Below are 21135 nucleotides of genomic sequence, written 5' to 3'. Positions count from 1 at the left end.
GTGCTCAAAAGATTAGAATCAGTTGGGGAAATCAGTTTATTCTTTTTCTGGAAAAAAGAAGGATTAGGAGGAAGCTGCCAACGTAGGTGTGCTGTGCGAGAGTAGCAAAGGATTTGCTGTTGTACCAGTGGGGTTAGGAGCTGGCTCAGCAGGTAATGTACAAGTCTCCTGAGCTGTGGTGGGATGTTTGTCCTAGTGCAAGATGATCCAGGCTCCTTTACAGAGCCCAAGCCTTGCGTTTTGCCTTGGTACTGCGTCCTGTTTTCCCCGGAGAAAGGGCAGGTTTTGGGAAGCTTTGTTGAGACATTCTGGGTGCAGCTGAAGTAGGTCTAATACAGCTGGGCTCTGCTGGGGAGGAGGTGTAACAGCAAAGGTTGTGATAGGGGGTGGGTTTTGGGGCTTTTGTTGGGTTGTTTGTTGTATTTTTTACTTTCATTTGAATGTGAGTCTAGTTACAAACCCGGTTATGGTCTGGCATGGACAAAAATGATGTTTACAGTAAAACCAGCTGGGTTTGCTGCTCTGTGACTTGCTGTGCTCGTGTTAGAGCTGCCTTGTACTGAAACCTGCATCCCGCAGTATCCACACAACCGCGAGTGATGCAGTTTTAACACAACTGCATCAACCTGCTCCGAGCCCTTCGGTGGTGGCGTGGCCACCCTCGGAGCGTGCCGGGGCACAGGGGCCGAATCGCCGGGGGAGGCCGCGGCGGAGCGCGGCACTAGGCCCGTCCCCTCGGGCCGCTTCCTGTCACTATGGCGACGGGGCCCGTTGTGGGGCGGGGCGTTGTAACGTATGCGGCGGCGGGCTGGTCACGAGGAAGGTTTGAATCGTCCAATGGGGGAGCCGGGAGCGGCGGTGCGGCGGCGGACCCGGAAGTGCTGCGGCGGCGGCGGCGGCACCGGCACCTGCTGCGGGCTCGCTCCGCCCGGCGCGGCCCGCCTGGCGGGTTCCTATGGCAACAGCGCCTCCCGCCGCCTCCCCGCCGCCGGCGGCCACCTCCTGAGGCGGCAGCGGACCCTTCGCGGCGCTTCATGGTGAGGGCCCGGTGGGGCGGGGCGCCGGGAAGGGTCCTTTTGCCCGCTCTGTCAGGAGCGAGCGGTCCCCGCCGCCTTAGGGGGGTTCTTCCCGCCGCAGCGGAAAACGGGAACCAACGGGCGGCTTTGGATGTGGAAAGGAAAACGTGCGAGGGGGGCGTTGGGACGGGCTGCGAGGGGGGGGGGGTGCCGCTCCTGCAGGCTTCTGAGCCCGTTTGGAGGAGAGCGCTGCCCTGAGCTGAGCCTGCTTGCAGTGGGAGATTGAGCCCGGGACAGGGCCCTGCCAGGCTGAGGCGGACATTGCCTGAAGAGCCTCCGGAGATGGCAGGAGAAGTTGCTTAAACTTCTGAAATAAACCCAGTCGTTAGCGAAAGCTGGTGACTGCTTTTCTGTTCCGCTTGTGGTCGTTAGATCTTAGCAAATTCTTTTCTGTGAGGGTGCTGAGGCGCTGGCACAGGGTGCCCAGAGAAGCTGTGGCTGCCCCATCCCTGGTACTGCTCAAGGCCAGGTTGGACACAGGGGCTTGGAGCACCCTGCTCTAGTGGAAGGGGTCCCTGCCCGTGGCAGGGGTTGGAACTGGATCAGCTTTAAGGTTCCTTCCAACCCAAACCAGTCTGGGATTTGAAAGCTCTGCAGGTTCTCAGTCAGTGCATTAACCCATGCTCACATGTGGGCCTGGAGAGAGCTTAACCCTTCTCTTGGAAACAAGAAGATTAAAGTGCCCAGCAGTGTTTGGAGTTGTTCATAGTTAGAAGCTGGGGATCTATCTCTTTTCCCCTCTAATTTTCATTACTCTAATGTGATATACATGTGTATTTTGTTTTAAACGCATCCTGCTTAAAGCCAGATGCAGTAGTAATAGGTTTATTTAGAGTAATTACATGAATCGCAGCAAGCTGGTAAATTAAGCAATGAGCTATAAAGAATGATCTCAGTTCTAGTCTGGCAGAAGTGGTGTAAAAATCCTGTTCTACCACATTAAGAAGTGTGACTTGTAACATTATGGAGGAGTGTTAACATAAGGTCAGCTAACTAAGCCTAATATACCACCACCCCAATAGCTGTACTCCATCCCTCCCCAGCAAACATTAGTCCTTTGGACATCCCTTCTCCTGCACTCCCGTTTCTTCAAGTCTTCAAGTCCTCCCAGCCAGAAGATGCTTGTGCTGTACCTGACAGAGTCTTTGTGGTGCTGGGTTTCCCTCAGCATGAGTGCTAATTCGGATATATCTCTTCAGCCTGCGCAATATAAACCTAAACCGTCAATGTTTCGGTGCAGTTTTGCAGAATTTGTTGATGGTGGCAGAATTTGGGGATGCTGTGGGGTTTGCGAGGGGATCTACACATGCCCTAGAACTGTTCAAACCTGTTCCCATATTAAACTGGTTTCAAATTGCAGTTAGAATTTGGAGGTTTGTAACTGTTTGAGCAAGGCCTTCATGTAATTGTACAAAACGTTTGCACTGTTTAAGCCAAGTTTCATTATCACTATGTAAGGAATTGCAGTCTCTGTCCTTTCCTCATCCCATGCTTGTCAGAGGAAGCCAGGACACAGCAACCGCTGTTGTTTGGGTCCATATACTTGATGTGTTTGAGCCTTAAATTGAAAAGAGGAGGTTGTTCAGAATTTGACACCTTTTCTTATTAGTGGTCATTTTATTATTTCTGCATCAGGTGTCCTTCATCCATCAACGATGAAATGACTTCAGTCTCTGCACAGAACACACTGTCCAGAGGAGCCAAAAGCATTAGAATAAGTGTAAGTAATTTACCTTACAAAAAACCCTTTCTGCCAGGATCAGGTTAGTGCTGCTGGTGGACTTTTGTAGGATTTGCAATTGCATCATACCATTACCTTAACCAAAGCATCATGCTCAAAGATAGAGGCTTTAATCTTGCGTTTCTAGGCTTTTCCATCTTGTGTTGGGTATTGGTTGAGTTCGTGCTCTTTTTCTGGAGATTAAAGATTAAATACTGTGATCTAAAAGCTTTTAAGCATTTGTTTAGCTTCAAAAGACACTTAAAGCTTGTATGAAAGAGTTTACAGGGTCAGGATTCTAGGATGGAAGGATCTGATGGTCTCTTGTTGATTTTTCCCTAGCAAATTGTTAAATGAACGCTTCTCTTCTCCCTTCAAATTTCTCTTCATAATCAGATGGTGCTGGTTACTGGAACCTTGATTTGCTTGCTTGCTCAAAGACTTTGAACTCTGATGACTCTTACAGGCACCTGCTATCAGTCCAACTGTATTTGGTCTTTAATAGCAATGTTCAAAGCAGAAAATACCAGCAGCAATTACTTGTATTAATCCCAGCTTTGCAGCGAAATAGTGTGCAATTCAAAATGGCAGATGCTACTGAAAGCTCAAATTTTAACCAAGGCTGGCCATTCTTGCTTTCTGGCACAGAGGGAAATGTTGTTATTTCCAGTTTCCTTATCCACAGGTTTCCTTTCATTGTCTTGCCCTTTCCCGTTTGTGGGAGAAGAGCCATGAAGAACCGTTCCTCATCTCCCCCTTTGCACGTCCATGTGGATGAAAACACCCCTGTCCATGTCCATATTAAAAAGGGTCAGAAAACCACACCTGCACAATGCCAGGTAGGAGTGTGTAGCCACATGTTTGTAAGGGTTGCAAAGAGGAAGGTGAATGGTCCTAGAAGCACCACACCATCTTCAAGGTCTGTTTTGCTGTTGTGTTTGAAGTGTAAGACATGAATTTGTGTTCAGTGGTGAATTTTCAGTGACGCATTTTGTATGTTTAAGGTGATTTGAGTCTGATCTAGAATATGTATTTTTCATGTTCACATGTATGTTTGAGAGGGGCATTGCTTCCAATGTGATATAGTTTGGGGGATTTTTTTTTCCCTTTTATTTCCTAGATTTGTGTCTTGGTAATGATTTTCCTTTGGGTTCATCCTTATTGTAGGAAGGGTTTGGGGAAAGGTCGTATTTAGGTGTTTCAGGTACCATCTTGGTTGTATTAAAATGACTGGGCTTAGGGAAAAGAGCCTGGATTCAAACCATCCTTCTGGCATTAAGCACCTTCTCGGTCTGCTGCTCTATGCAGCAAAGAAAATCTCTTCGTATCCTTATCCACAGCAGGCTGAAGGCAAGACTGAAGTTGAGTTTCAAGTTGTCACCTGTCCTCTTTTGTAGCTGGATGTTTACGTAAAGGTGATGCTCGTTCTTCCTTAGGTGCAGCCATCCTATCCTAAGTCCTCTATTTTGTGTTTGTGGCTAATGGTGCATATCATAATGGGGTAGGGCCTGACAGTGAAATCGATGACTCTTACTAATTAATTGCCTGTAGGGAATATTTAGAACATCAGATTTTTCTCTGAAGGTCAGAATTGTGCAAAACCACTTGAACTTCCCTTCAGTCAGAGCACTTCAAGTTCAATAGAAATAAATGCCCATCTATTAGTTAACTACAAAGCAGCAAAACCACTTCAGAAGCTTTTCAGGACCAATCACAGTGCACTGTTCTTAATTTTCTCTGATAGTACTGTTATCACGTGATATATCTGCTCTTTTGTGAGACAAACTTGGAATGGGGAAGGGATCTCGCAGGTTGTTCCTTCTTCACACGAATGGGTTGCATTGTGATATTTTCTTGTGCATCTCCGTACAGAGAAGACTTTCTTCCCTCCCAAGTCTCCCACCCTGGTCTGCTGCGTAAGGCTCTCATCACATCACAAGTGCAGGTATCCCAGGGATATCACAGAGCTGCTTTGTGATAGACAAGATACACTATCAGCTCAATGTGCAATAACCTTTCCTTCAGGCTGATGTTAGCCTCCTCTGATGGCTGCTGGCCAGTCTTACGTGATGTATCATGCATAACACTATGATGTTTTTGTATCAATCATCTTTTAATTTGGCTTTGCAGCACTAAAATTTGTAAATGGTTCTTTAAAAGTCTGATTTATTTTATCTTCTCTTTTCTTTCAGCAAAAGCACAAGCAGAAAGTGAAGGGGGATACTGTGAATGTATGTCGAAGTGTCCGAGTGAGAACGAAAGCCCCCTGGGTACCCCCAGGCAAAACATCTGTCCGGGAGTCCACCTGCAAATGGGAGGTATGGCCGAGCTTGCACTTCAAAACCTTAAAACTTTTAAAGGTCTGTCTGAGATTGAAGAGAGTCGATGTTTCAGTGAGGGAGCTGGGCTGATCTGAAAGAAGGCTACTGTCACCTACCACCCATTGTGTCTTCTAGAAATCTTTTTCACTTTTTGATACAGAAAAATAGGAAATTAATTATTAGTCTATGCCCATATCATGCCTTTCTGCCTCTAGAAGCCAGAGAAATTTCTCTGTTTATTGTAGCTTTATTGGTCCCCTTCAAGATCTCATCTAGAGGCACAGTGAGGTGCTGCTGTTGTTAGTCTCTTCCAAAGCATGGAGTATTTGTGTAGTGTGTTTTCTTTCTTGTGGGTTGATAGTTTTTCCTTTTGTATTCCTGGCTTTTCCTAGATGAGAACTGGAACTTCCATTATTTTTTCTTCTTTTTCTGTTCAAGTCTGTGTGCATTCTTGACCTTTACCTATGGAAATGAAAGAATGTTTACAAGTTGGTTTTCTCTACCAGCCTTGTTGCAGTGATACAACCTGGTCTCTGTGTTTGGGAGTTATGGTTAGGATCCTGTTTATGACTTTCTGGTATTTTCTACCAGGGACCAGCTCACCGCCTAGAAGTTGCACCTCCAGATTCAGACAAAATGCCATCAATGTTGCACCTGAGCGACCTCTCTGCAGATGAGGAGGATGTTGTTTGCTGCAGAATGAATGAATATGAAAAGAAGATAGATAGCCTCATAAATGCAGTGGGAATGATGAAGGAGGTGAGGAGATGGAGGAGGTTGGGGTCAAGTCTTGGTGTAATACAAGACTACCCAGGCCATTGGTAGCTTGTTTAAAGTTGTTTAGAAAAGCTGAGCTATCCTGCTGAGAAATTCACTAAGCCCTACTATGAAACATTGTAAAACCTTATCTGTTTAATAAGGTGTTGCTGTGCTTCAGTTTCCAAATAATCTTTCTTCTACCCAAGCCCAAAGTCTGAAAACAGGTTATTCCCAAAGGTGAAAAGTACAGGGTGTTGCTGTTTCAGTGTCAAATAATCCACTTAACAAGATTGTTTCTTCTCATTTGGTTAAAAAATTTGCAACCCACTGATGTGTTTTGCAGATAAGCAGCATCTTATGTACTTGACACCACTTAAAAAATGGGTAGGAGATGTTCCCGGATGCGTGATGGTGGGGACAAACTGTGTCTTTAACTTTGAGTTAATACTGAGGGTAACACATCTTAAGTAGTAGTATTTTACTGAAAACTATGATGTTCAAATCTGTGTAAACGAATAGGATTTGAGTCAAATAGATCTTTGTGTTAAGCGTTCTCCATTTTATTTATGCTACAAAATTTAATGGAGTTACTTACATGACTGTGAAATAAAAATCCACTTTGCTACTTTTAATAAGTTCATTGAATCTAAATGTTTGGTGGTGTCACTTAAATCCATGATGTAAGATCACATTAATTTTATTAGCTTTGATTTTGTGCAAACCAGGGAATCTCCAGTGACTTTTTGCTGCAAAAAGAGCATCCAAGCCTGGTGCAGTTGTTCAGACCCCCTCTATGTTCTCTCTTCTTTCACATCTTCACTGTCTCTAGCACTCTTAACTGCCAAATGGGGTACATGTGTCATTCATGGGGAGCAGTAGCCAACCTCTGAGCCCCATTCAGCCTTCAAGTATTATGTACACAACTGCTGTCACACTACCAGCAGTGGCACTATGCTGCTACAGAACAGGTAGATGGAAACAAAATGCTAGGGACTGTTCGGTTGATTTCACCCAGTTCCATGGATCTCCCAGAGCAATAGTGGAGCAATGGGAGTCATTTCCAGTGTGTGAACTGCCACCAGAGCTCCTTTCCTGCCATGTTTGAGGCCTTTCATGTCTTGCGGCTGATGACAAGTTTTTGGTATATGAATTAAAACCAGGGCTTTTGCATCTCCCTGTGTTTGTAGGATGGGAGGTACTTCAAGGAAATAGCTGAATTATGCTCTTTGTGCATCTGAACAACCTGGAAATATCTAGGGGGAAGAGGAGTGGGTGGAAGGAAAAAAATGCAAGAAAAAGCCTGATCCTCTGTTGTCTGCAGCTCAGTAGTTGGTTCAGTGGTTTGAGATGTGGTTCTGTGTATCACTTTAAAAGCACCTAGTTTGTCTTAACGTCCTATTTAAATATTTTCATCAGGCCAAGCTGCAGGAAAAGGAGGAACACAAGCAACTGACAGAGCGTCTCCTGGAAGAGCAGAAAGAGCAACTAAATGAAGTCACACAAGAGCTGGTAGAAACAGAGCATGAGAATACGCTGCTCAGGCGCAATATGGAGCGCATAAGGGAAGAGAAAGACCTGACTATGTAAGACAGCTCCGTTCTCCATTGTTACTCCAAGTAGTTGTATTTACAGGGCAATACTTCCTTTACTGCTAGCATTATTTAAGGTTGTAGTTTGTATGTTGGGTTGCCATGCTGCTTAAGAACTCATGTTCTTGAGGTTATTTTGTCACTTTTTACAAGGGGAACTTCAATGGCAATAGCTGCAGAGAAGGGTTATAGGATGATATTGGAATAGAAAAAACTGCTCTTGAGAGGAACCTGAGAGCATTTGGCTTGTGTGGCCTACAGGAGTGTCATCCTAGCTCTGCAATTAATATTTTGAAGGTTAAGAGATGCTGTTTGAATTGTGATGATACTGGTAGAACAACAAATGAATAAACATGAAACTGAAAACTAGAGGCTATAGCCCCTGAGAGGACTGAATCATGGGGTGTTTCTTAATCCAATCACCTATATATCAATAGTGGCTGGTAGAGTTGTCAAAGCATCTTGTTTCTCTGATAGCTGAATTCTCATTACAGGCTAGAGAAGAAGTACCTGCAGCATGAGAAGGAGTGTTTGATGTCCAAGCTGAGTGAGGCAGAAAGGGATGCATCAGCAGCAGCCAGGCAGATCCGTGCCCTGGAAAATACAATTGGGAGACTCAACATTGTAGGTGTTGTCTGGTTTTGTTCTTGCCTTTGCTATCTTGTCCTGTTATGTGGCTGTCTTAAAAATGTAATGTAACAATTGTTTCTCTGGGAAAGCTGAGGCATTTGTTAGTTTTGTTTGAAGTGGGGTATTTACTTGCAGCATCCAGTCACCTTCTGCACATGTGGTGCTCACTATTGCACTGCTTGTGCTTGTACCAGCTTCACACATTCTATGTGAATAATTCTTTTCCCTTTTTTTACTGTTCTCTAGGAGAAGCATATGAGCAGCTCAGACATTAACGCGCTGACAAGGCAAAAAGAACTTCTGCTCCAGAAATTGACCACCTTTGAAGAAACCAACCAGACACTACGACAGCTTCTCAAAGAGCAGCACAACAAGGAGGTGAGCAGTGCTTGAACTTGAACTTGGCAGATTACAGGAGGCTATGTCATTTTGTGGGCTGAGATGCAATTTGAGACCTTTGAATGCTTTTTCCCAGCCCTGCGGTTGTCCCTGTGTCATAAAGGATGGGTAGGACTTTTTGTATTTTTGTTGGGTTTTATCCCTACCTACTTCATAGAATAAGACTGACTTTTCTGCTGTGAGGATGTCAGAGTATCTAAGTGACTATCTTAAAAGGTATAGGCACTACTGTGTTGCCAACTCTCTCTTCTGGATACAGCTGCTTGTGCTGGTGTGAAATGTTACTGCTACAGTTGCATTGGCTGACATCTGAGGACTAGATGTGACCTTAGCTAATAGAAGCCTAAGGATATTCAGAACCTTATTTTTGTAGGCTCTAAGAGCAGTAACAGAGAGAATGTAAACAATTCTGTCCTGCTTGTACAGAACAATTCTATATTGCTTGTAAGAGAAATACAGAAGTGAATTTACTATTCTTTCTGTAGTTTACATTTTATATTTATTCTTATATTTTGTTTGGTGCTTCTGTATATCTCCTGAGAATTGCTGCTGCAACTGGGAACAAATGTGGTTGACTTGCCCAGTTCCATTTAAACTGACTGTCTGTAACTGACTTTTTAGTTAGTAATTTAGTTAGTAATACATAATTCTTATGTATTTCTTTTGTAGAAGGATGCTGAAAAGTTAATGGTGCGGCAAAAAATACTTCTGAAAAGGCTGGCTGACTCAGATGCAGAGAATGTGGTAAGCAAACCACAAGCTGTTTGGTTTTGGGGTTTCTGTTTTGCTTTTTTTTTTTTTTTTTTCATAGCCCTTGAAATATATGGACTTAGAATAGGGATAACACAGGTGAGATCTTCATGAAGAGTGCCATTAGGATTTACAGTATTCAACTACATAAAAGAGCTTAAGCATGTCCTTATGTTTAAGAACAAATGATTGTGAGGGTGGTGAAGCACTGAAACAGGTTGCCCAGAGAAGTGGTAAGTGCTCCATCCCTGGCAGTGTTCAAGGCTGGGTGGGACAGAGCCTTGGGCAACATGGTCTAGTGTAAGGCGTCCCTACCCATGGCAGGGGGTTGGAACTTGGATCATCATAAGGTCCTTTCCAACCCAAGCCAGTCTATGATTCTATGATTTTGCTTACCTTTTCTTATAGTATTGAATGTACAAAGCAATAATTATACTACATGTTTCTTTAAAAAGAAAACTCTGGGGGTGGGAGAGGAAAAAATACCTACTGCAGAAATAAATGCCCCTAATGCTCAGGATAGGATTTTTCAGTTTGGAAATTGTCTTCCTCTTCCTATATGGTTATCATGTTATCTTCAGAGATAGGCAACAAATCAATACCTGGCTCCGAGCCTGGTGTCACCAGCAGAATTCTGGGGGTATGGATCATGGATTGGTTCACATGACACCAGGCCTGCTGGCAACAGGCCTGTCTCAAAGGGGGAAAAGGATCTTTGCATGGGAGTTAGCAGGGCTCATTGAAAGAGCATTAAACTAGATTTGAAGGGGAAAGGGATAAAACCAATGTTTGAAGAACAGCATGCTAGCAAGGTCCTTTGCTCTGCCATCTCAGAGGAGGTAGGGGATGGAGATCTGTGTGGCAGCAAAGACACAAGAGTTTGTGTTAGAAACCACAGAAGAGCCTGAGAATGGTCATGTAGTAATTAGGGCTTCTACCCCCAAAGAGGCAGCAGGATCAGTAGTCACTGAAGTGTATCTACTCCAATGCAATGGCAACACACAGGAGGAGCTGGAAGTCATTGTGTGCAGGAAAACTAAGACATAGGTGTCATCACAGAAGCATGGACAACTGGAGCACTGCAATGGATGGCTGTAACTCCTTAGAAGAGATAGGCAAGGAAGAAGAGGTGGTCGGTGGTAGATCTATGTGTTTTGGTTGCCTAGAGCTTAATGATAGTGATGAAAGGGTTGAGTGAGAAAGTTAGAATGGCCAAAGCCCAACTAGAACTTAATCTGGAACTGCCATAAAAAGCAATAAAAAATATTCCATAAATACATAAGCAACAAAAGGAAAACTAAGGAGAATCTACCTCCTTTATTGGATGCAGGGGGAAACCTAGAGATGAAGGATGAGGAAAAGGCTGAGTAACTTAATGCCTTCTTTGCCTCAGTCTTTAATAGTAAGACCAGTTCTCAGAGTACCCATCCCCCTGAGCTGGAAGACTGGGATGAGCAGCAGAATGAAGCCCTATAATCTGAGGGGAAATGGTCATCTTTTGCTTGTACCCAAGAGGGAATGGCCTCCAGCTGCACCAGGGGACATTTAGATGGGATATTAGGAAAATTTCTTCACCAGAAGGGTTGTCAAACATTAGAATGTGTTGCCCAGGGAAGTGGTGGTGTCACATCCCTGGAGGCATTTAAAAGATGTGTAGATGTGGCCCTCAGGGTCACAGTTTAGTGGCTGACTTGGCAGTGCTGGGTTAATGGTTAGGGTCTTAAAAACAAAGAGCTTGTGGTTTGCTTACCACATTCTCTGATCTTAAAGGTCTTCCCCAACCTAAATGATTCTGTGATTTTATGAAAAGCACAAAGTGGGAAAGCTTTCTGTATCTGCTGCTGTCACTGAATGAGTGATCTGGTGCCAGTTTTGGTTCATTTCCTTATCTGTAAACTGAGAAAAGAGTTCTTGCATTGCATGAAGGTATAAAATTTGCTGTGAGACCGGTAATGCCCTTTTTTTATCTGTGGGGTATACAATCCTGTCAGGTCCTTGTTCTTGGCTGAGTACGTTATGCCCTGTTAAACAAGTGTTTGTACCCCTTCTGCTTTCTGTTTGAGGAGAATGCAGCCTGTTTTTCAGTTGCTGTGGATACCAGAGAGTGCCGTGAGTCAGAGCTGCGAGGGAGGGAGACAGTTACACCTCTTTTCCTCCACCTTGCCAACCTAAATGTGTTTGTTACTTAACCTCTAAGTGGTGTTTGTTTTCCCAGCAACTTCAGATGAAACTTCAGGAGAAAGAAAAAGAAATGGAGAGTCTTGCCAATGACATACAGGCAGGAAAGGTAGTTTCTTTTTCCATTTTCTCCTCCCTATTCCATCTTTGAGTTCTGCAGAACTACAGATAGTCCAAACTATGAATTTGGATTTGCAGAAAATTACTTTTTAAGGGTTCAGACAACTGGCTGAGTTATAAAACCAATTTCTACACAGTTGTGGATTCCATATTATGCTAATAAGACATCTGTCACAAGGATGACTAGGTAGTATTCTCTTTGCTTGGGCTTATCACTGAGTTGCCTTTCTGTTTAAGGTCCTGTTGGTTCCTGATGTCAAATTCCAGCCTGTTCCTCTGTTTAGTAATTTAAAGGGGAATGTAGTGGAAGAGATGCCACATGAAGGATGTTTTGCCCTAGAATAAATCTTTCAGGCCAGTCATTCACATCTGATTTAAAATAAATGGCTACTTATTTGTTCCCCATTTTGTTGGAGTAGAAGAGCCATGGGGGTCCATCTGAGGAAAGAGGAGGTGGCTGGAGACCCTTCAGTGAAGAAATCTGAGACTGTTAGGTTTTATAAAGTGTGCCTTCTATTAGCTTGTTGAGGAAAAAGGTCTGTGTCTTGTTGCTTCTTACTTAGGACCAGGCAAAGGCAGTAGCGGAACTCTCCAAATCTATGGAGGCTATGAAAGCCCATTTACAAGCACAGTTGCGGGGCAAAGAAGCGGAGAACAACCGCCTGACTGTACAGCTACGGGTAGGTTTGCGGTGGTCCCCGGGGATCATCTCTTCATTTACTCATAAACTGAATTGACTTCAAGGGAATCATTATCTTGTTCAAAGTCTTAGGTTTAACGTATCTGTTGATGTTATGATGATGTTAGGATGAGCATGTGTGTTAATGGTTTAGAGGAGCTTTAACATATATAGCTGCATAAAGCAACATTCTTATATGTGAGCAATTCAGTTAATAAAGACAGTGTTCTTGGGTAGATCAAAAGAATGGTAAACCAGTATTTATCTTGGTCAGGAAAGGAAATAAGTATTGTAGAGAACAGGTTATGAAAGAAAAAAGGAAGACTCTTGGAAGGAAAGCCAGATATGTCATGCTGACATGTCTTTCAATATTAGGACAGGATGGTGTAGGTGAAACCTGATTGCAAGAACCTCCAGGCTGAAAGTTGAGGGGTTATAACCAGTTCTCTCCACCAGTTCTAGGAAATTAGTTGCTGCTTTGGGTATGCAGATGTAAGGGCATTATTCCATATGGTGTGTTTTCTTCCCTCTTGCAGAATCTGGAGCGCGGTGAAGCTCAGCATAAGGCAGAGGTGGAACGTATCATGGAACAGTTGAAAGAAGTAAAGCAGAAGGCAGATCGTGACAAAGAGGCCCTGAAGAAAGCCCTCCGTGCACAGAAAGAGCGGGCAGAGCGGAGTGAAGAGTATGTAGAGCAACTGAGTGCCCAGCTAACAGAAAAGGTACCTGATAATACAGAAGAGACCTCATTTAAAATCATGCATCTAAGTCTTTGACTTCTGGTAGCAGCCCTGGGGAGAGTCTTTGCTTTCAACTAATGAGATTTATTTCTGTCTTGATGCCTTGGCCCATTTATGCTAAGTTTAGAACAAGACCAGTTTTCTCAGCTGTCACTGTATTTGCTGCATGTCCTTAACTTAGGACTTGCCATAACTTAGATAATACTAAGCTAGCAGATCTGATTTTTCACCTAGCTCTTTAGACCCATCTGAAAGGTGAAAAAAACTGGTAAAATAAAGCCTTGGTATTTTGACTGAAAACTCTGAATGGAGTTAGAGCAGGAAAGTAAAAAGACTTAGAGGCATAGTGGAATTTCCTATTGGAAAAATGACTAAAGGATATCAAGGAAAAGTAGGAAAGTTTGGGACTGGGACAAACCAAAAGGGAACATGGATTTTACACTACTCGATTATTTTTTTTGTCTATCCCTTGTTTTTTGAATCCCAGGGACAGGAGCCACTAGTAGCAATTTAGCCATGCCTTATGCTGTCTGCATATCCCATAGCCAGTGACATTTTTGCCACCCTTACTCTTTTCTTCCTGTATTTCTTTTTGTTGATAGGACGGGTATGTTGCTGAAGCGCTGTCTAGCCTGGAGACCTGGAGGAACCGCCATGATAGAGCAGTAAAGGACAAGAGTGACCTCGAACTGGAAATTGTTACACTGACCAGGTTAAAATAAAACTAGTGTAGAGTAACGAGCACGAATGGAGATGTGTTCTAAGTTCAAGGATAATTTAACTGAATTTAATAATACCATTAAATTAAATAATTTCATTGGATTGACTGTAAATAGCCAAGCAAAACCAGTACTGCCTAAGGACTAGAGCAGAGTTTGGGAAGAGAGAGCAAGAGAGCAACGTGGCTTCTGCTGCTGACTTGCCACAGCAAAGGCAGACTTTGTAAGGGTTTGCTGACCCTTAAAACCCCGTTCCTTTGCAATTTTGTAATGCTTTGAAAGAATTAAGGTTATTTTTCTTTTGAGATCTGTTTGAGAAACTTGAAGGGATTAGAAGAGAGAGGCAGTGTAGCTCCTGTCTATTTTGTTGTGAAGGTCAATAAATGTAGTGTTATTACTGCAGTACAGTTGTTGCTGCAGGAAAAAAGAGGTAGTTATGAGACAAGAGAAAGGTACCTCTTCACTCTGTGTATCTTGAAGGCAATGCATTTGAGGTCCAAGAGGACAACTCAAGTTAATTTCCAGCAGGCTAAGACTGAGGTAGTAGAACAGTATATAAGATAGGTGTGCATATATGGAGGAGGAAGATGAAAGGATAGGAAAAAGCCTCATTTCTGAAGCTAATGTTTAAGGGTTAGGAGCCTTATTCTTGCCACTTAAGTATTGATTTTCTTTCTGTATGGCAGTCGTCTTGCAGACTTACTGGAAGAGCAGGCGACTCGGGAGGACAAGGTGCGGGACGTCAGAGATGTGGTGCTGAATAAAGTGCATCGACAGACTTCAGAGACCTCTAATTTAAAAATGGAGAATGAAAGACTAAAGGTCAGCGATTCTAGGGGTTTGAAGCTGAAATGCTAGGGGGAAAAAAAGGGAGACATTACAACAAGTTGCTTGGCTTCTGACAACAGAGTTCAATTGCACCCATCACTCCCATTCACTTTCAAACCAGTTTCTCCATAACCTGAGTGTGACAGAGCAAGTGTGCTGGGAAGAGACATAAAGGAAACATACATTCTGTGAGGACTGGGTTTATTCCATGTTTTGGTTAGGAGGATCTCCAATTCAAGTACTGCTTCTTCCAGCTGGATTCTTACATCTTGTCTTTACATCTTCGTACTGCTGGCCAGAGAACAACCAACTGTAGCTCATGCAGGGGGAATGGTAATTTCCAGAATAAAACAAAAAGTGCCTGGTATATTTCTTCTGTTTTCTCTTACCACTGGTGATCTTGTAGGTAACCTGCATAATTTTCTTCTTGGAAAGCCCCAGGCATTGATCCAAATAAGGAGTAGCCCTAATTCAAGTAGCACAGCTCATTCAGGCAAATGGAAAGACTGCACGTCCATCCCAAACCTCTCTGCTCTGTTGATGGGAATTTGGCAGTCTACCGAAGCCTGGAAAGTTTTGCCGACTTACACTTGACAAAAGCCTTTTTTCTTAGTCTAGACATTAGACAGCTTAGTGTGACATATACTTCCAAATGTGTTCTATTTTCAGGCTAGTGTGGCCCCAATGGAGGAAAAGCTGAAGCAAGCACAGGCTGAAGTGCAGCAGCTGAGAATCTCTGTCAAAAACTATGAAGGGATGATTGAAAACTACAAGTCACAGGTAGGCATCTTACCAAAACCTGCAGCCCTTGCAATGACATGTTTCCTTCCTTTACTGTTGTGGCTTATAACACCTTAACCCTTTGTTTGCTCTTGGAGGATGTTGCAGTTTGATATGGTTTTGGTCGATTTGTCTCTATTAGCCTGACTTTTTTTCAGCTGGCAGCATCCAGACTGCCATGTGCTGTATGTCAAAGTGTGCAAGATTTGCCTTCCTCACTATGAGCTGATGACTTGGTCATTAGGAAGAGCTGACTCCCATAACAGAGATCTTGATTAATGAAAAACAAAAGAATGGTTTTAATACTTCACTTTCCCAAGCTCTTTTTCAAAAGGCAAAGAAAAATAGTTACATGCTTTATTTCTGCCTCTTAGTGTGGCAAGTACTGTTCCTTGGCTGCTTTTTTGGAGGGATTTTTGATATTGTGACTGTAGGAAGATAAGGCAAAAGGGAAAAACATTTGGTAGAAAGCCCAGATTATCCAGGTAGCAGAAAGTCAACTTCCAGATAGAGTTCTGGGGTGGTGGCTGGTGTGGTAAGAAACTTGTTGCTGATCCTTGAGCATATATATGACAGATAAAGTATGTGTTGTTTTTTTTTAATGTCCAGATATTAAAGACCCAAATGGAAGCAGAAGATGCAGCAGCAAAACTGGAGAAGTTTGGTAAAGAGAACAAGGCACTAAAGGAAGAAAAGAATAACCAGATGGATCTGGTAACTATTCCTCTAGAGACTGATACATTGAGTACATTCATGGATCTTAATGCCCTGAATGTAGTGAAAAATGGCTGTGAAGAGGAAATAAAAGGCTTGAGTTTGCCTTTTCCATTTGTTTTTCTCAGGACTTGTTCATTCTGCAAAATGTATTGAACATTTAGCAGCTGCTTCTTGACTATATGGTGTTCTTCAGAGGTGTTTAAATTGCTTCCTGTGTCTTTTGCTGCAGAAAAAGTGGTTTGGAACAGTGGGCTGGGTAGGTCACACATCGTCTGATGTGGAGCAGCTCTCCTCAAAAAAAGAGCTTGTACTTCTAGTAAAATAGAAGCCCACGATCCAAAATACTCATTCTCACTCCATCCATAGGGAATGCCAAATCCTAAGAGAAAGCCTTTTGGAGTAGAAGACCTTAGGCTTTGAACTCCAACACTGGCCAGATACCCACACATTGTCACCACGGTCGCATTCCAACAAAGCCTCACTGAAGTTGAGAAATGTTTTTAGTCTTGACCTTACGAACATTTGAAGATTCCTCACATTCTCTTTTGTCTCCTTTGATTATAGTCATACAAACAGCTGCAGAGCAGGCTTGCTGAACTGGAGAAGCTGCCCGAGATCCTAAAGACGAAAGAATCACAGATAGCAGAATATAGAGAGCAGCTTCAGAATTCCGAGAGGAAGAACATTGACCTGTCTGTCCAAATTTCAGATCTTCAGCAGCAGGTAAGGGATAGCAGAAATTACCGGCATCTCTGCTTTCCAGAAGTCTGAGACCAAGATGAATTTCCAGTCGCATGAAGGTTCAGTCTTCGTCTCTGTTCTCATCTCTTTCTGAAAAGATTAAACGTGCACTGCAAAATAAAGGTGTGTGCCATGTCTTTGTGCGAGAAGTTAGCGGTGTAGCTAGTGGCATTCCTGACTGCTTGAAAGCTTCCTCATTCTCTGGTCCGCACTTACTGCGTCTTGAGTAGCAGCAGTTTCAACAGTTGCTAATGCCAACACTCCCTTCTGTTACTTCCATCACCTTGTCAGCTTTCCCTTTTGTGCTTTTCTGCTGATAGTGCTACCCCAGCCTTGCTTTCTCAACTGATTTCAGGTTGTTTTCCCTATCCCTGTTTTTTGTCCCCAGGAGGACTCTCTAGGTATTGCAGGACAATTACAACAGGCATGACTTCTACAGCCATGCCTCAAGACTCAGCAAATGATCTCGCAGTGTAACTGCTTTACTCTGACTAGCTTGGAATTACAACCTTTCTAGTGTTTCAGGCTCTAATGCCTTTGTGGGCTGCTGTCATGTATATGGCAGCTTTTAATGTGTGTGCTTTGCTATGCTTACAGGCGGCTGCTCTGCATGCAAGTGTTTGCAGACCTGGCTTTTCATTTGCAGTATGGAAGAACTTTTTCATACCTTTCCAAACATTAACTGGAAGCACCAGAAAAATGGATGTTTAGTGCTTTGCTTTTCTCTCTGCTCTTCCTTTCCTGGCGTTCTCCAGAAATTCTGAATTGAGCATGTTTCCTTCTGGCAGGCTGCATGTAGTTTAGGTGGTTGGTCCTGTGTGTGTAGTGACTACTCTGTGAAGTAATTACTCCCTGTAACTTTTAGATTGAGCTCCAGGGGGACAAAATGGAGATGACACGGGAGAGGTGTCATTCTGCCCAGGAGGACAAAAAGCAGCTCACCTTGAAGGTGGAAGAGCTAGAAAGGTTAGAAATATTAGGCTTTCTTGCTCTCTTAACCTTCCATTTCTATCCTCTTCCCATTGTTTTCTTTCAGGGGATTGAACAGGTTCAGTCTTGTTGCAGTCCCTTATGTGCCCCCAGGATTCTGTGTATTTATCCCAGAAGGATCTCAAATCAGTAGTTGTCCGCTGGAGAGTTGTATGTTTTTGCAGCACATGTTATGAATGTTTTCTTAGAAAGGATGATGTTTTACACAGCACATAAACCAGCTCCTTGCCCGTTTTAGCCTGAGGTTACTACATGTTCCAGTAATTTTACCTGTGTTTATTAATTCCTTTTAGAGACAATGTGTGGGGAAATGCAGGTATGTGGGTACTCTCTCTGTCCTTCAGTCTTTGAAATCCTGTATTTGAGAAATGGAGAATTGCTTCTTGGGGCTCTCACCTTTCAAGGAGCAATGGAATCCATTCCCAGACTAGCTAGGACCTGACAAAAAGGCAGACTAGAACACACTCCATTTAAAATGAATAGGTTTCCTTACGTTATTGTCTTAACCTAGAAAACTAGAGTCAACGAGTGCCCAGAACATAGAATTCCTTCAGGTCATAGCAAAACGGGAGGAGTCAATCCACCAGTGCCAGCTGCGGCTAGATGAGAAGACACGGGAGTGTAGCTCCTTGGCGCGTCAGCTGGAGATGGCCATTGAGGATGCCAAAAGACAAGTAAGAAACTTCTTGTGTTTGTGAATTCTCCCAAAAATGCCCAGCCTGTAATAGGAGAAGAGCGAGGATGCTGGAAATACTCCGCAGCCTATGACCAAATTCATTAAAATCATCATGTTCAGTGAGATACAGATAATAAAATGTGCTGGTATTGTTTGTCACCAGTTAAACCATTGAAAAACCTGAACTCTGTGCTCCAGTTTGCAATCAAAAGCTGAAAGCACAAGACTGCTGCTTATGAATGAGGATGTGTCCAGTTAAACTTTCTTGGGCTTTTGTGGGCAGTGGGGTAGGAAAAATGGTTCTGCAATAGGCAATCCTTTAACAGAGTTGTTCTGTTGGTACGTGCAGGTGGAACAAACCCGAGAACGAGCAATGGCGAGAGAGAGGGCGGCCCAGTCCAAGATGTTGGATTTGGAGACCCAGCTGAGTAGGAATAAAACGGAAATGAGCCAACTGCGTCGGAGCAAAGATGATGTGAGTGACCTGCAATGGATACTGTTGCTGTGCTGGTGGTGTCCTGGGCAGCAACTGGAGTCTGTAAACCAAAGTTCTACAGATATACTGCAAGTCACACAGAGCTGTGTCTGAATATGACATGCTGTTGTATGTGACCTTGCCAGATGTGTGGCATGACATGTCTGTTAGGTCACTGATTCAAGAGTGGGGACTCTAATTAACTTACAGCAATGATCTGCATGAACTTGCTCCAAACTTATGTGATTGTAAGAAAAGAATCAGACCTTTGGATTCAAATAAGATTTGCATCAGCCGTCATGAGCAGATATCAACTTCATTTACTGTGCTTGGTTATCTGAGAGAGAATGCAATTTCTCTTCTAGAGGAAAGAAGGGGAATCTTTCATCATGTCCTCTTTCTTCTGCTGCTTGAGTTTTACTTGGAATTGGGTTGGCACATAGATCAGGTCAAGCAGCTTTTCAGAGCAGAGTTTGTTTAATTCCTCATAACTATAGCTAATCAGTTTTAAAAGCTCAGCTGATCAGCCACATTGTGTCCTGGTTTGATCAGTGGGTGCTGAATAGAGTCGGAAATGAGCAAAACAGGTTATAAATATCATAGCACCATCTATGGTAATGTCATCTACTGCTGTACTAATTCTTGCTGTCTTCAGCACTTTAGGGGACCAGCTTCAGTTTTAATTGGAATGGGATGAATGTTGCTGTCTTTCAGCCTGTGTTTTGTGCTTCTTTATGCAGGCAGAGCACCGCTATGAAAGCCGTCTGCAGGATTTAAAGGATCGGTTGGAGCAGTCGGAGAGCACCAACCGCAGCATGCAAAACTATGTCCAGTTCCTCAAGTCTTCTTATGCCAATGTGTTTGGAGAAAGTGCCTTGCTGGGCTCCCTCAGCCACTCTCATTCTTCTCCATGAGGGCAATGCTCTCCTTGCACCTCCGCTTTTAAGCACAAAAGGAGCCCTGTTTCAAAGCCATATGTTAGAAAGTAGGTTGGCATTTCAGGGTTGCTGTCAGGAGACGTTTTCCTCTTTTCCTTGCAGCATGAGATGATAAAGTGATGGTGACATATATCCTAAATGTAGGATATCGGCAATAGATGAGGTTGCCATCACACCACAAACTGTGCCCCAAACCCAGGTATTTTTGCACATGATGGAAAAGGTCTTTTTCATCCTGCAAAGTCCTGATGATTTCAGCTCTTAAAACCTGTCAGCGGTTTGTTGAGCATGTTAATATTTATAACAGCTCCTTTCCTTTTCACACTTCCTTTTTCATGCTGTTTGTCAGGGAGATCATGTGGGGTTTTTATGTTTGGGGGGGGGGGTTTATATATTTTTTTAAACTATTGAACATTGTATTGCTGCACTGGGTGACAGGATGGTGGGAGAGGGTCCACCCACCAGAAGTGTGAAGTTGAAAATAACTGAAGTGCCTGAGCTCTACACTTCTAAGAGGTTATTTCCTGAACAACCACAGTGTTTGTGAACAGTTTTGTACCAGAAATAATGATTTGGGTTTTTCTTTTTTACTCCCTGAGCCTCACCTTTTTTTCCGAGTGTGATGCTGCGGTTGCTTTACTCCTCTTGCCCTGATTTCCTGATCCTGAATATCCCCAGGACTGAGCCAAAACCATCTGACTTCAAATGAAAGATTGCAGTTTAACCTCAGTGGCACTTCAGTGATGTGAATACCACGTGAGTTCAGGGTGTGCATGAAATACTGATTTGCTCTTAAGCCAATTTAAAGAGCAGCTTTGGATACTCAACTACTTTATCAACCTAGTCTGCATCTTCTCCTGGAAAATCAGGTCTTCAATGTATGGAGTCCCTAAAATTCATGTGCTCTCTGGTGTCCTGTTCTTTCCAGTAAATGGTTCTTATGGGGGCAAAATTCAAAACTATGTTTAACTCCTTTTTTAAGTCCTATTTATGTGCGATGTGCTCATGAGGCAGTATTTGCCATCAAGCTGTCCTAAGTTAATAATTTTTTCAAGAGTTCTGTGATTGTGTGTGTATTTAACACTTCAAAAAACCTAAAGGTGCTATGGTAGAACAACCAATAAACTACATTGGAATTGGTAACGTCAGGCATTTCCTCTTCATCCTGCTGTATTTAGGGTCGGCTGGCCTTTATGGCAACACAAACACGTTGCTTGGCTGTTGGTGCCGGCAACTGGCTCCTTTCCATGTTTTATAGTTGGTGGCCTCTCCCTGCCCCATTAACCCGGGCTGTGAATGCTGCAGCGCAG

At 43.3% G+C, this 21135-nt stretch overlaps 1 protein-coding gene across 2 annotated transcripts; it reads left to right on the top strand.

Moving 5' to 3' along the window:
- The first annotated feature begins 956 nt into the window (after nt 1–956).
- ODF2 (outer dense fiber of sperm tails 2) lies at nt 957–20973 on the top strand. Of its 2 annotated transcripts, none has more exons than XM_065695546.1 (20): nt 957–1037; nt 2712–2796; nt 4989–5114; nt 5709–5876; nt 7293–7459; nt 7960–8089; nt 8342–8473; nt 9164–9238; nt 11460–11531; nt 12106–12222; nt 12758–12943; nt 13564–13673; nt 14367–14502; nt 15178–15288; nt 15898–16002; nt 16570–16728; nt 17612–17712; nt 18248–18410; nt 18762–18887; nt 19628–20973. In XM_065695546.1, the coding sequence occupies exons 2-20, from the start codon at nt 2737–2739 to the stop codon at nt 19799–19801; spliced, it is 2418 nt and encodes an 805-aa protein (XP_065551618.1). In that variant the 5' UTR covers nt 957–1037; nt 2712–2736; the 3' UTR covers nt 19802–20973. The 2 variants fall into 2 exon arrangements, with proteins under 2 accessions (XP_065551618.1, XP_065551616.1); XM_065695544.1 differs by lacking the exon at nt 957–1037 and adding an exon at nt 3482–3635 and having other exon boundaries at nt 2711–2796.
- Nucleotides 20974–21135: the final 162 nt, after the last annotated feature.

This window comes from Lathamus discolor, chromosome 15 (genome assembly GCF_037157495.1).
Source record: "Lathamus discolor isolate bLatDis1 chromosome 15, bLatDis1.hap1, whole genome shotgun sequence".
Taxonomy (NCBI): Eukaryota; Metazoa; Chordata; class Aves; order Psittaciformes; family Psittacidae; genus Lathamus; species Lathamus discolor.
Note: the sequence above shows the minus strand (reverse complement) of the source record. Positions and strands in the feature narration are given on the sequence as shown.

What these genes read in the sequence shown, in the direction of transcription:
- ODF2 (XM_065695544.1), top strand. Translation starts at nt 3,528, where the DNA reads ATGAAGAACCGTTCCTCATCTCCCCCTTTGCACGTCCATGTGGATGAA. An exon ending in GCCTGACTGTACAGCTACGG is followed by an intron (nt 12,223 to 12,757) that starts GTAGGTTTGCGG and finishes TCCCTCTTGCAG; the next exon opens with AATCTGGAGCGCGGTGAAGC. An exon ending in TTTCAGATCTTCAGCAGCAG is followed by an intron (nt 16,729 to 17,611) that starts GTAAGGGATAGC and finishes TGTAACTTTTAG; the next exon opens with ATTGAGCTCCAGGGGGACAA.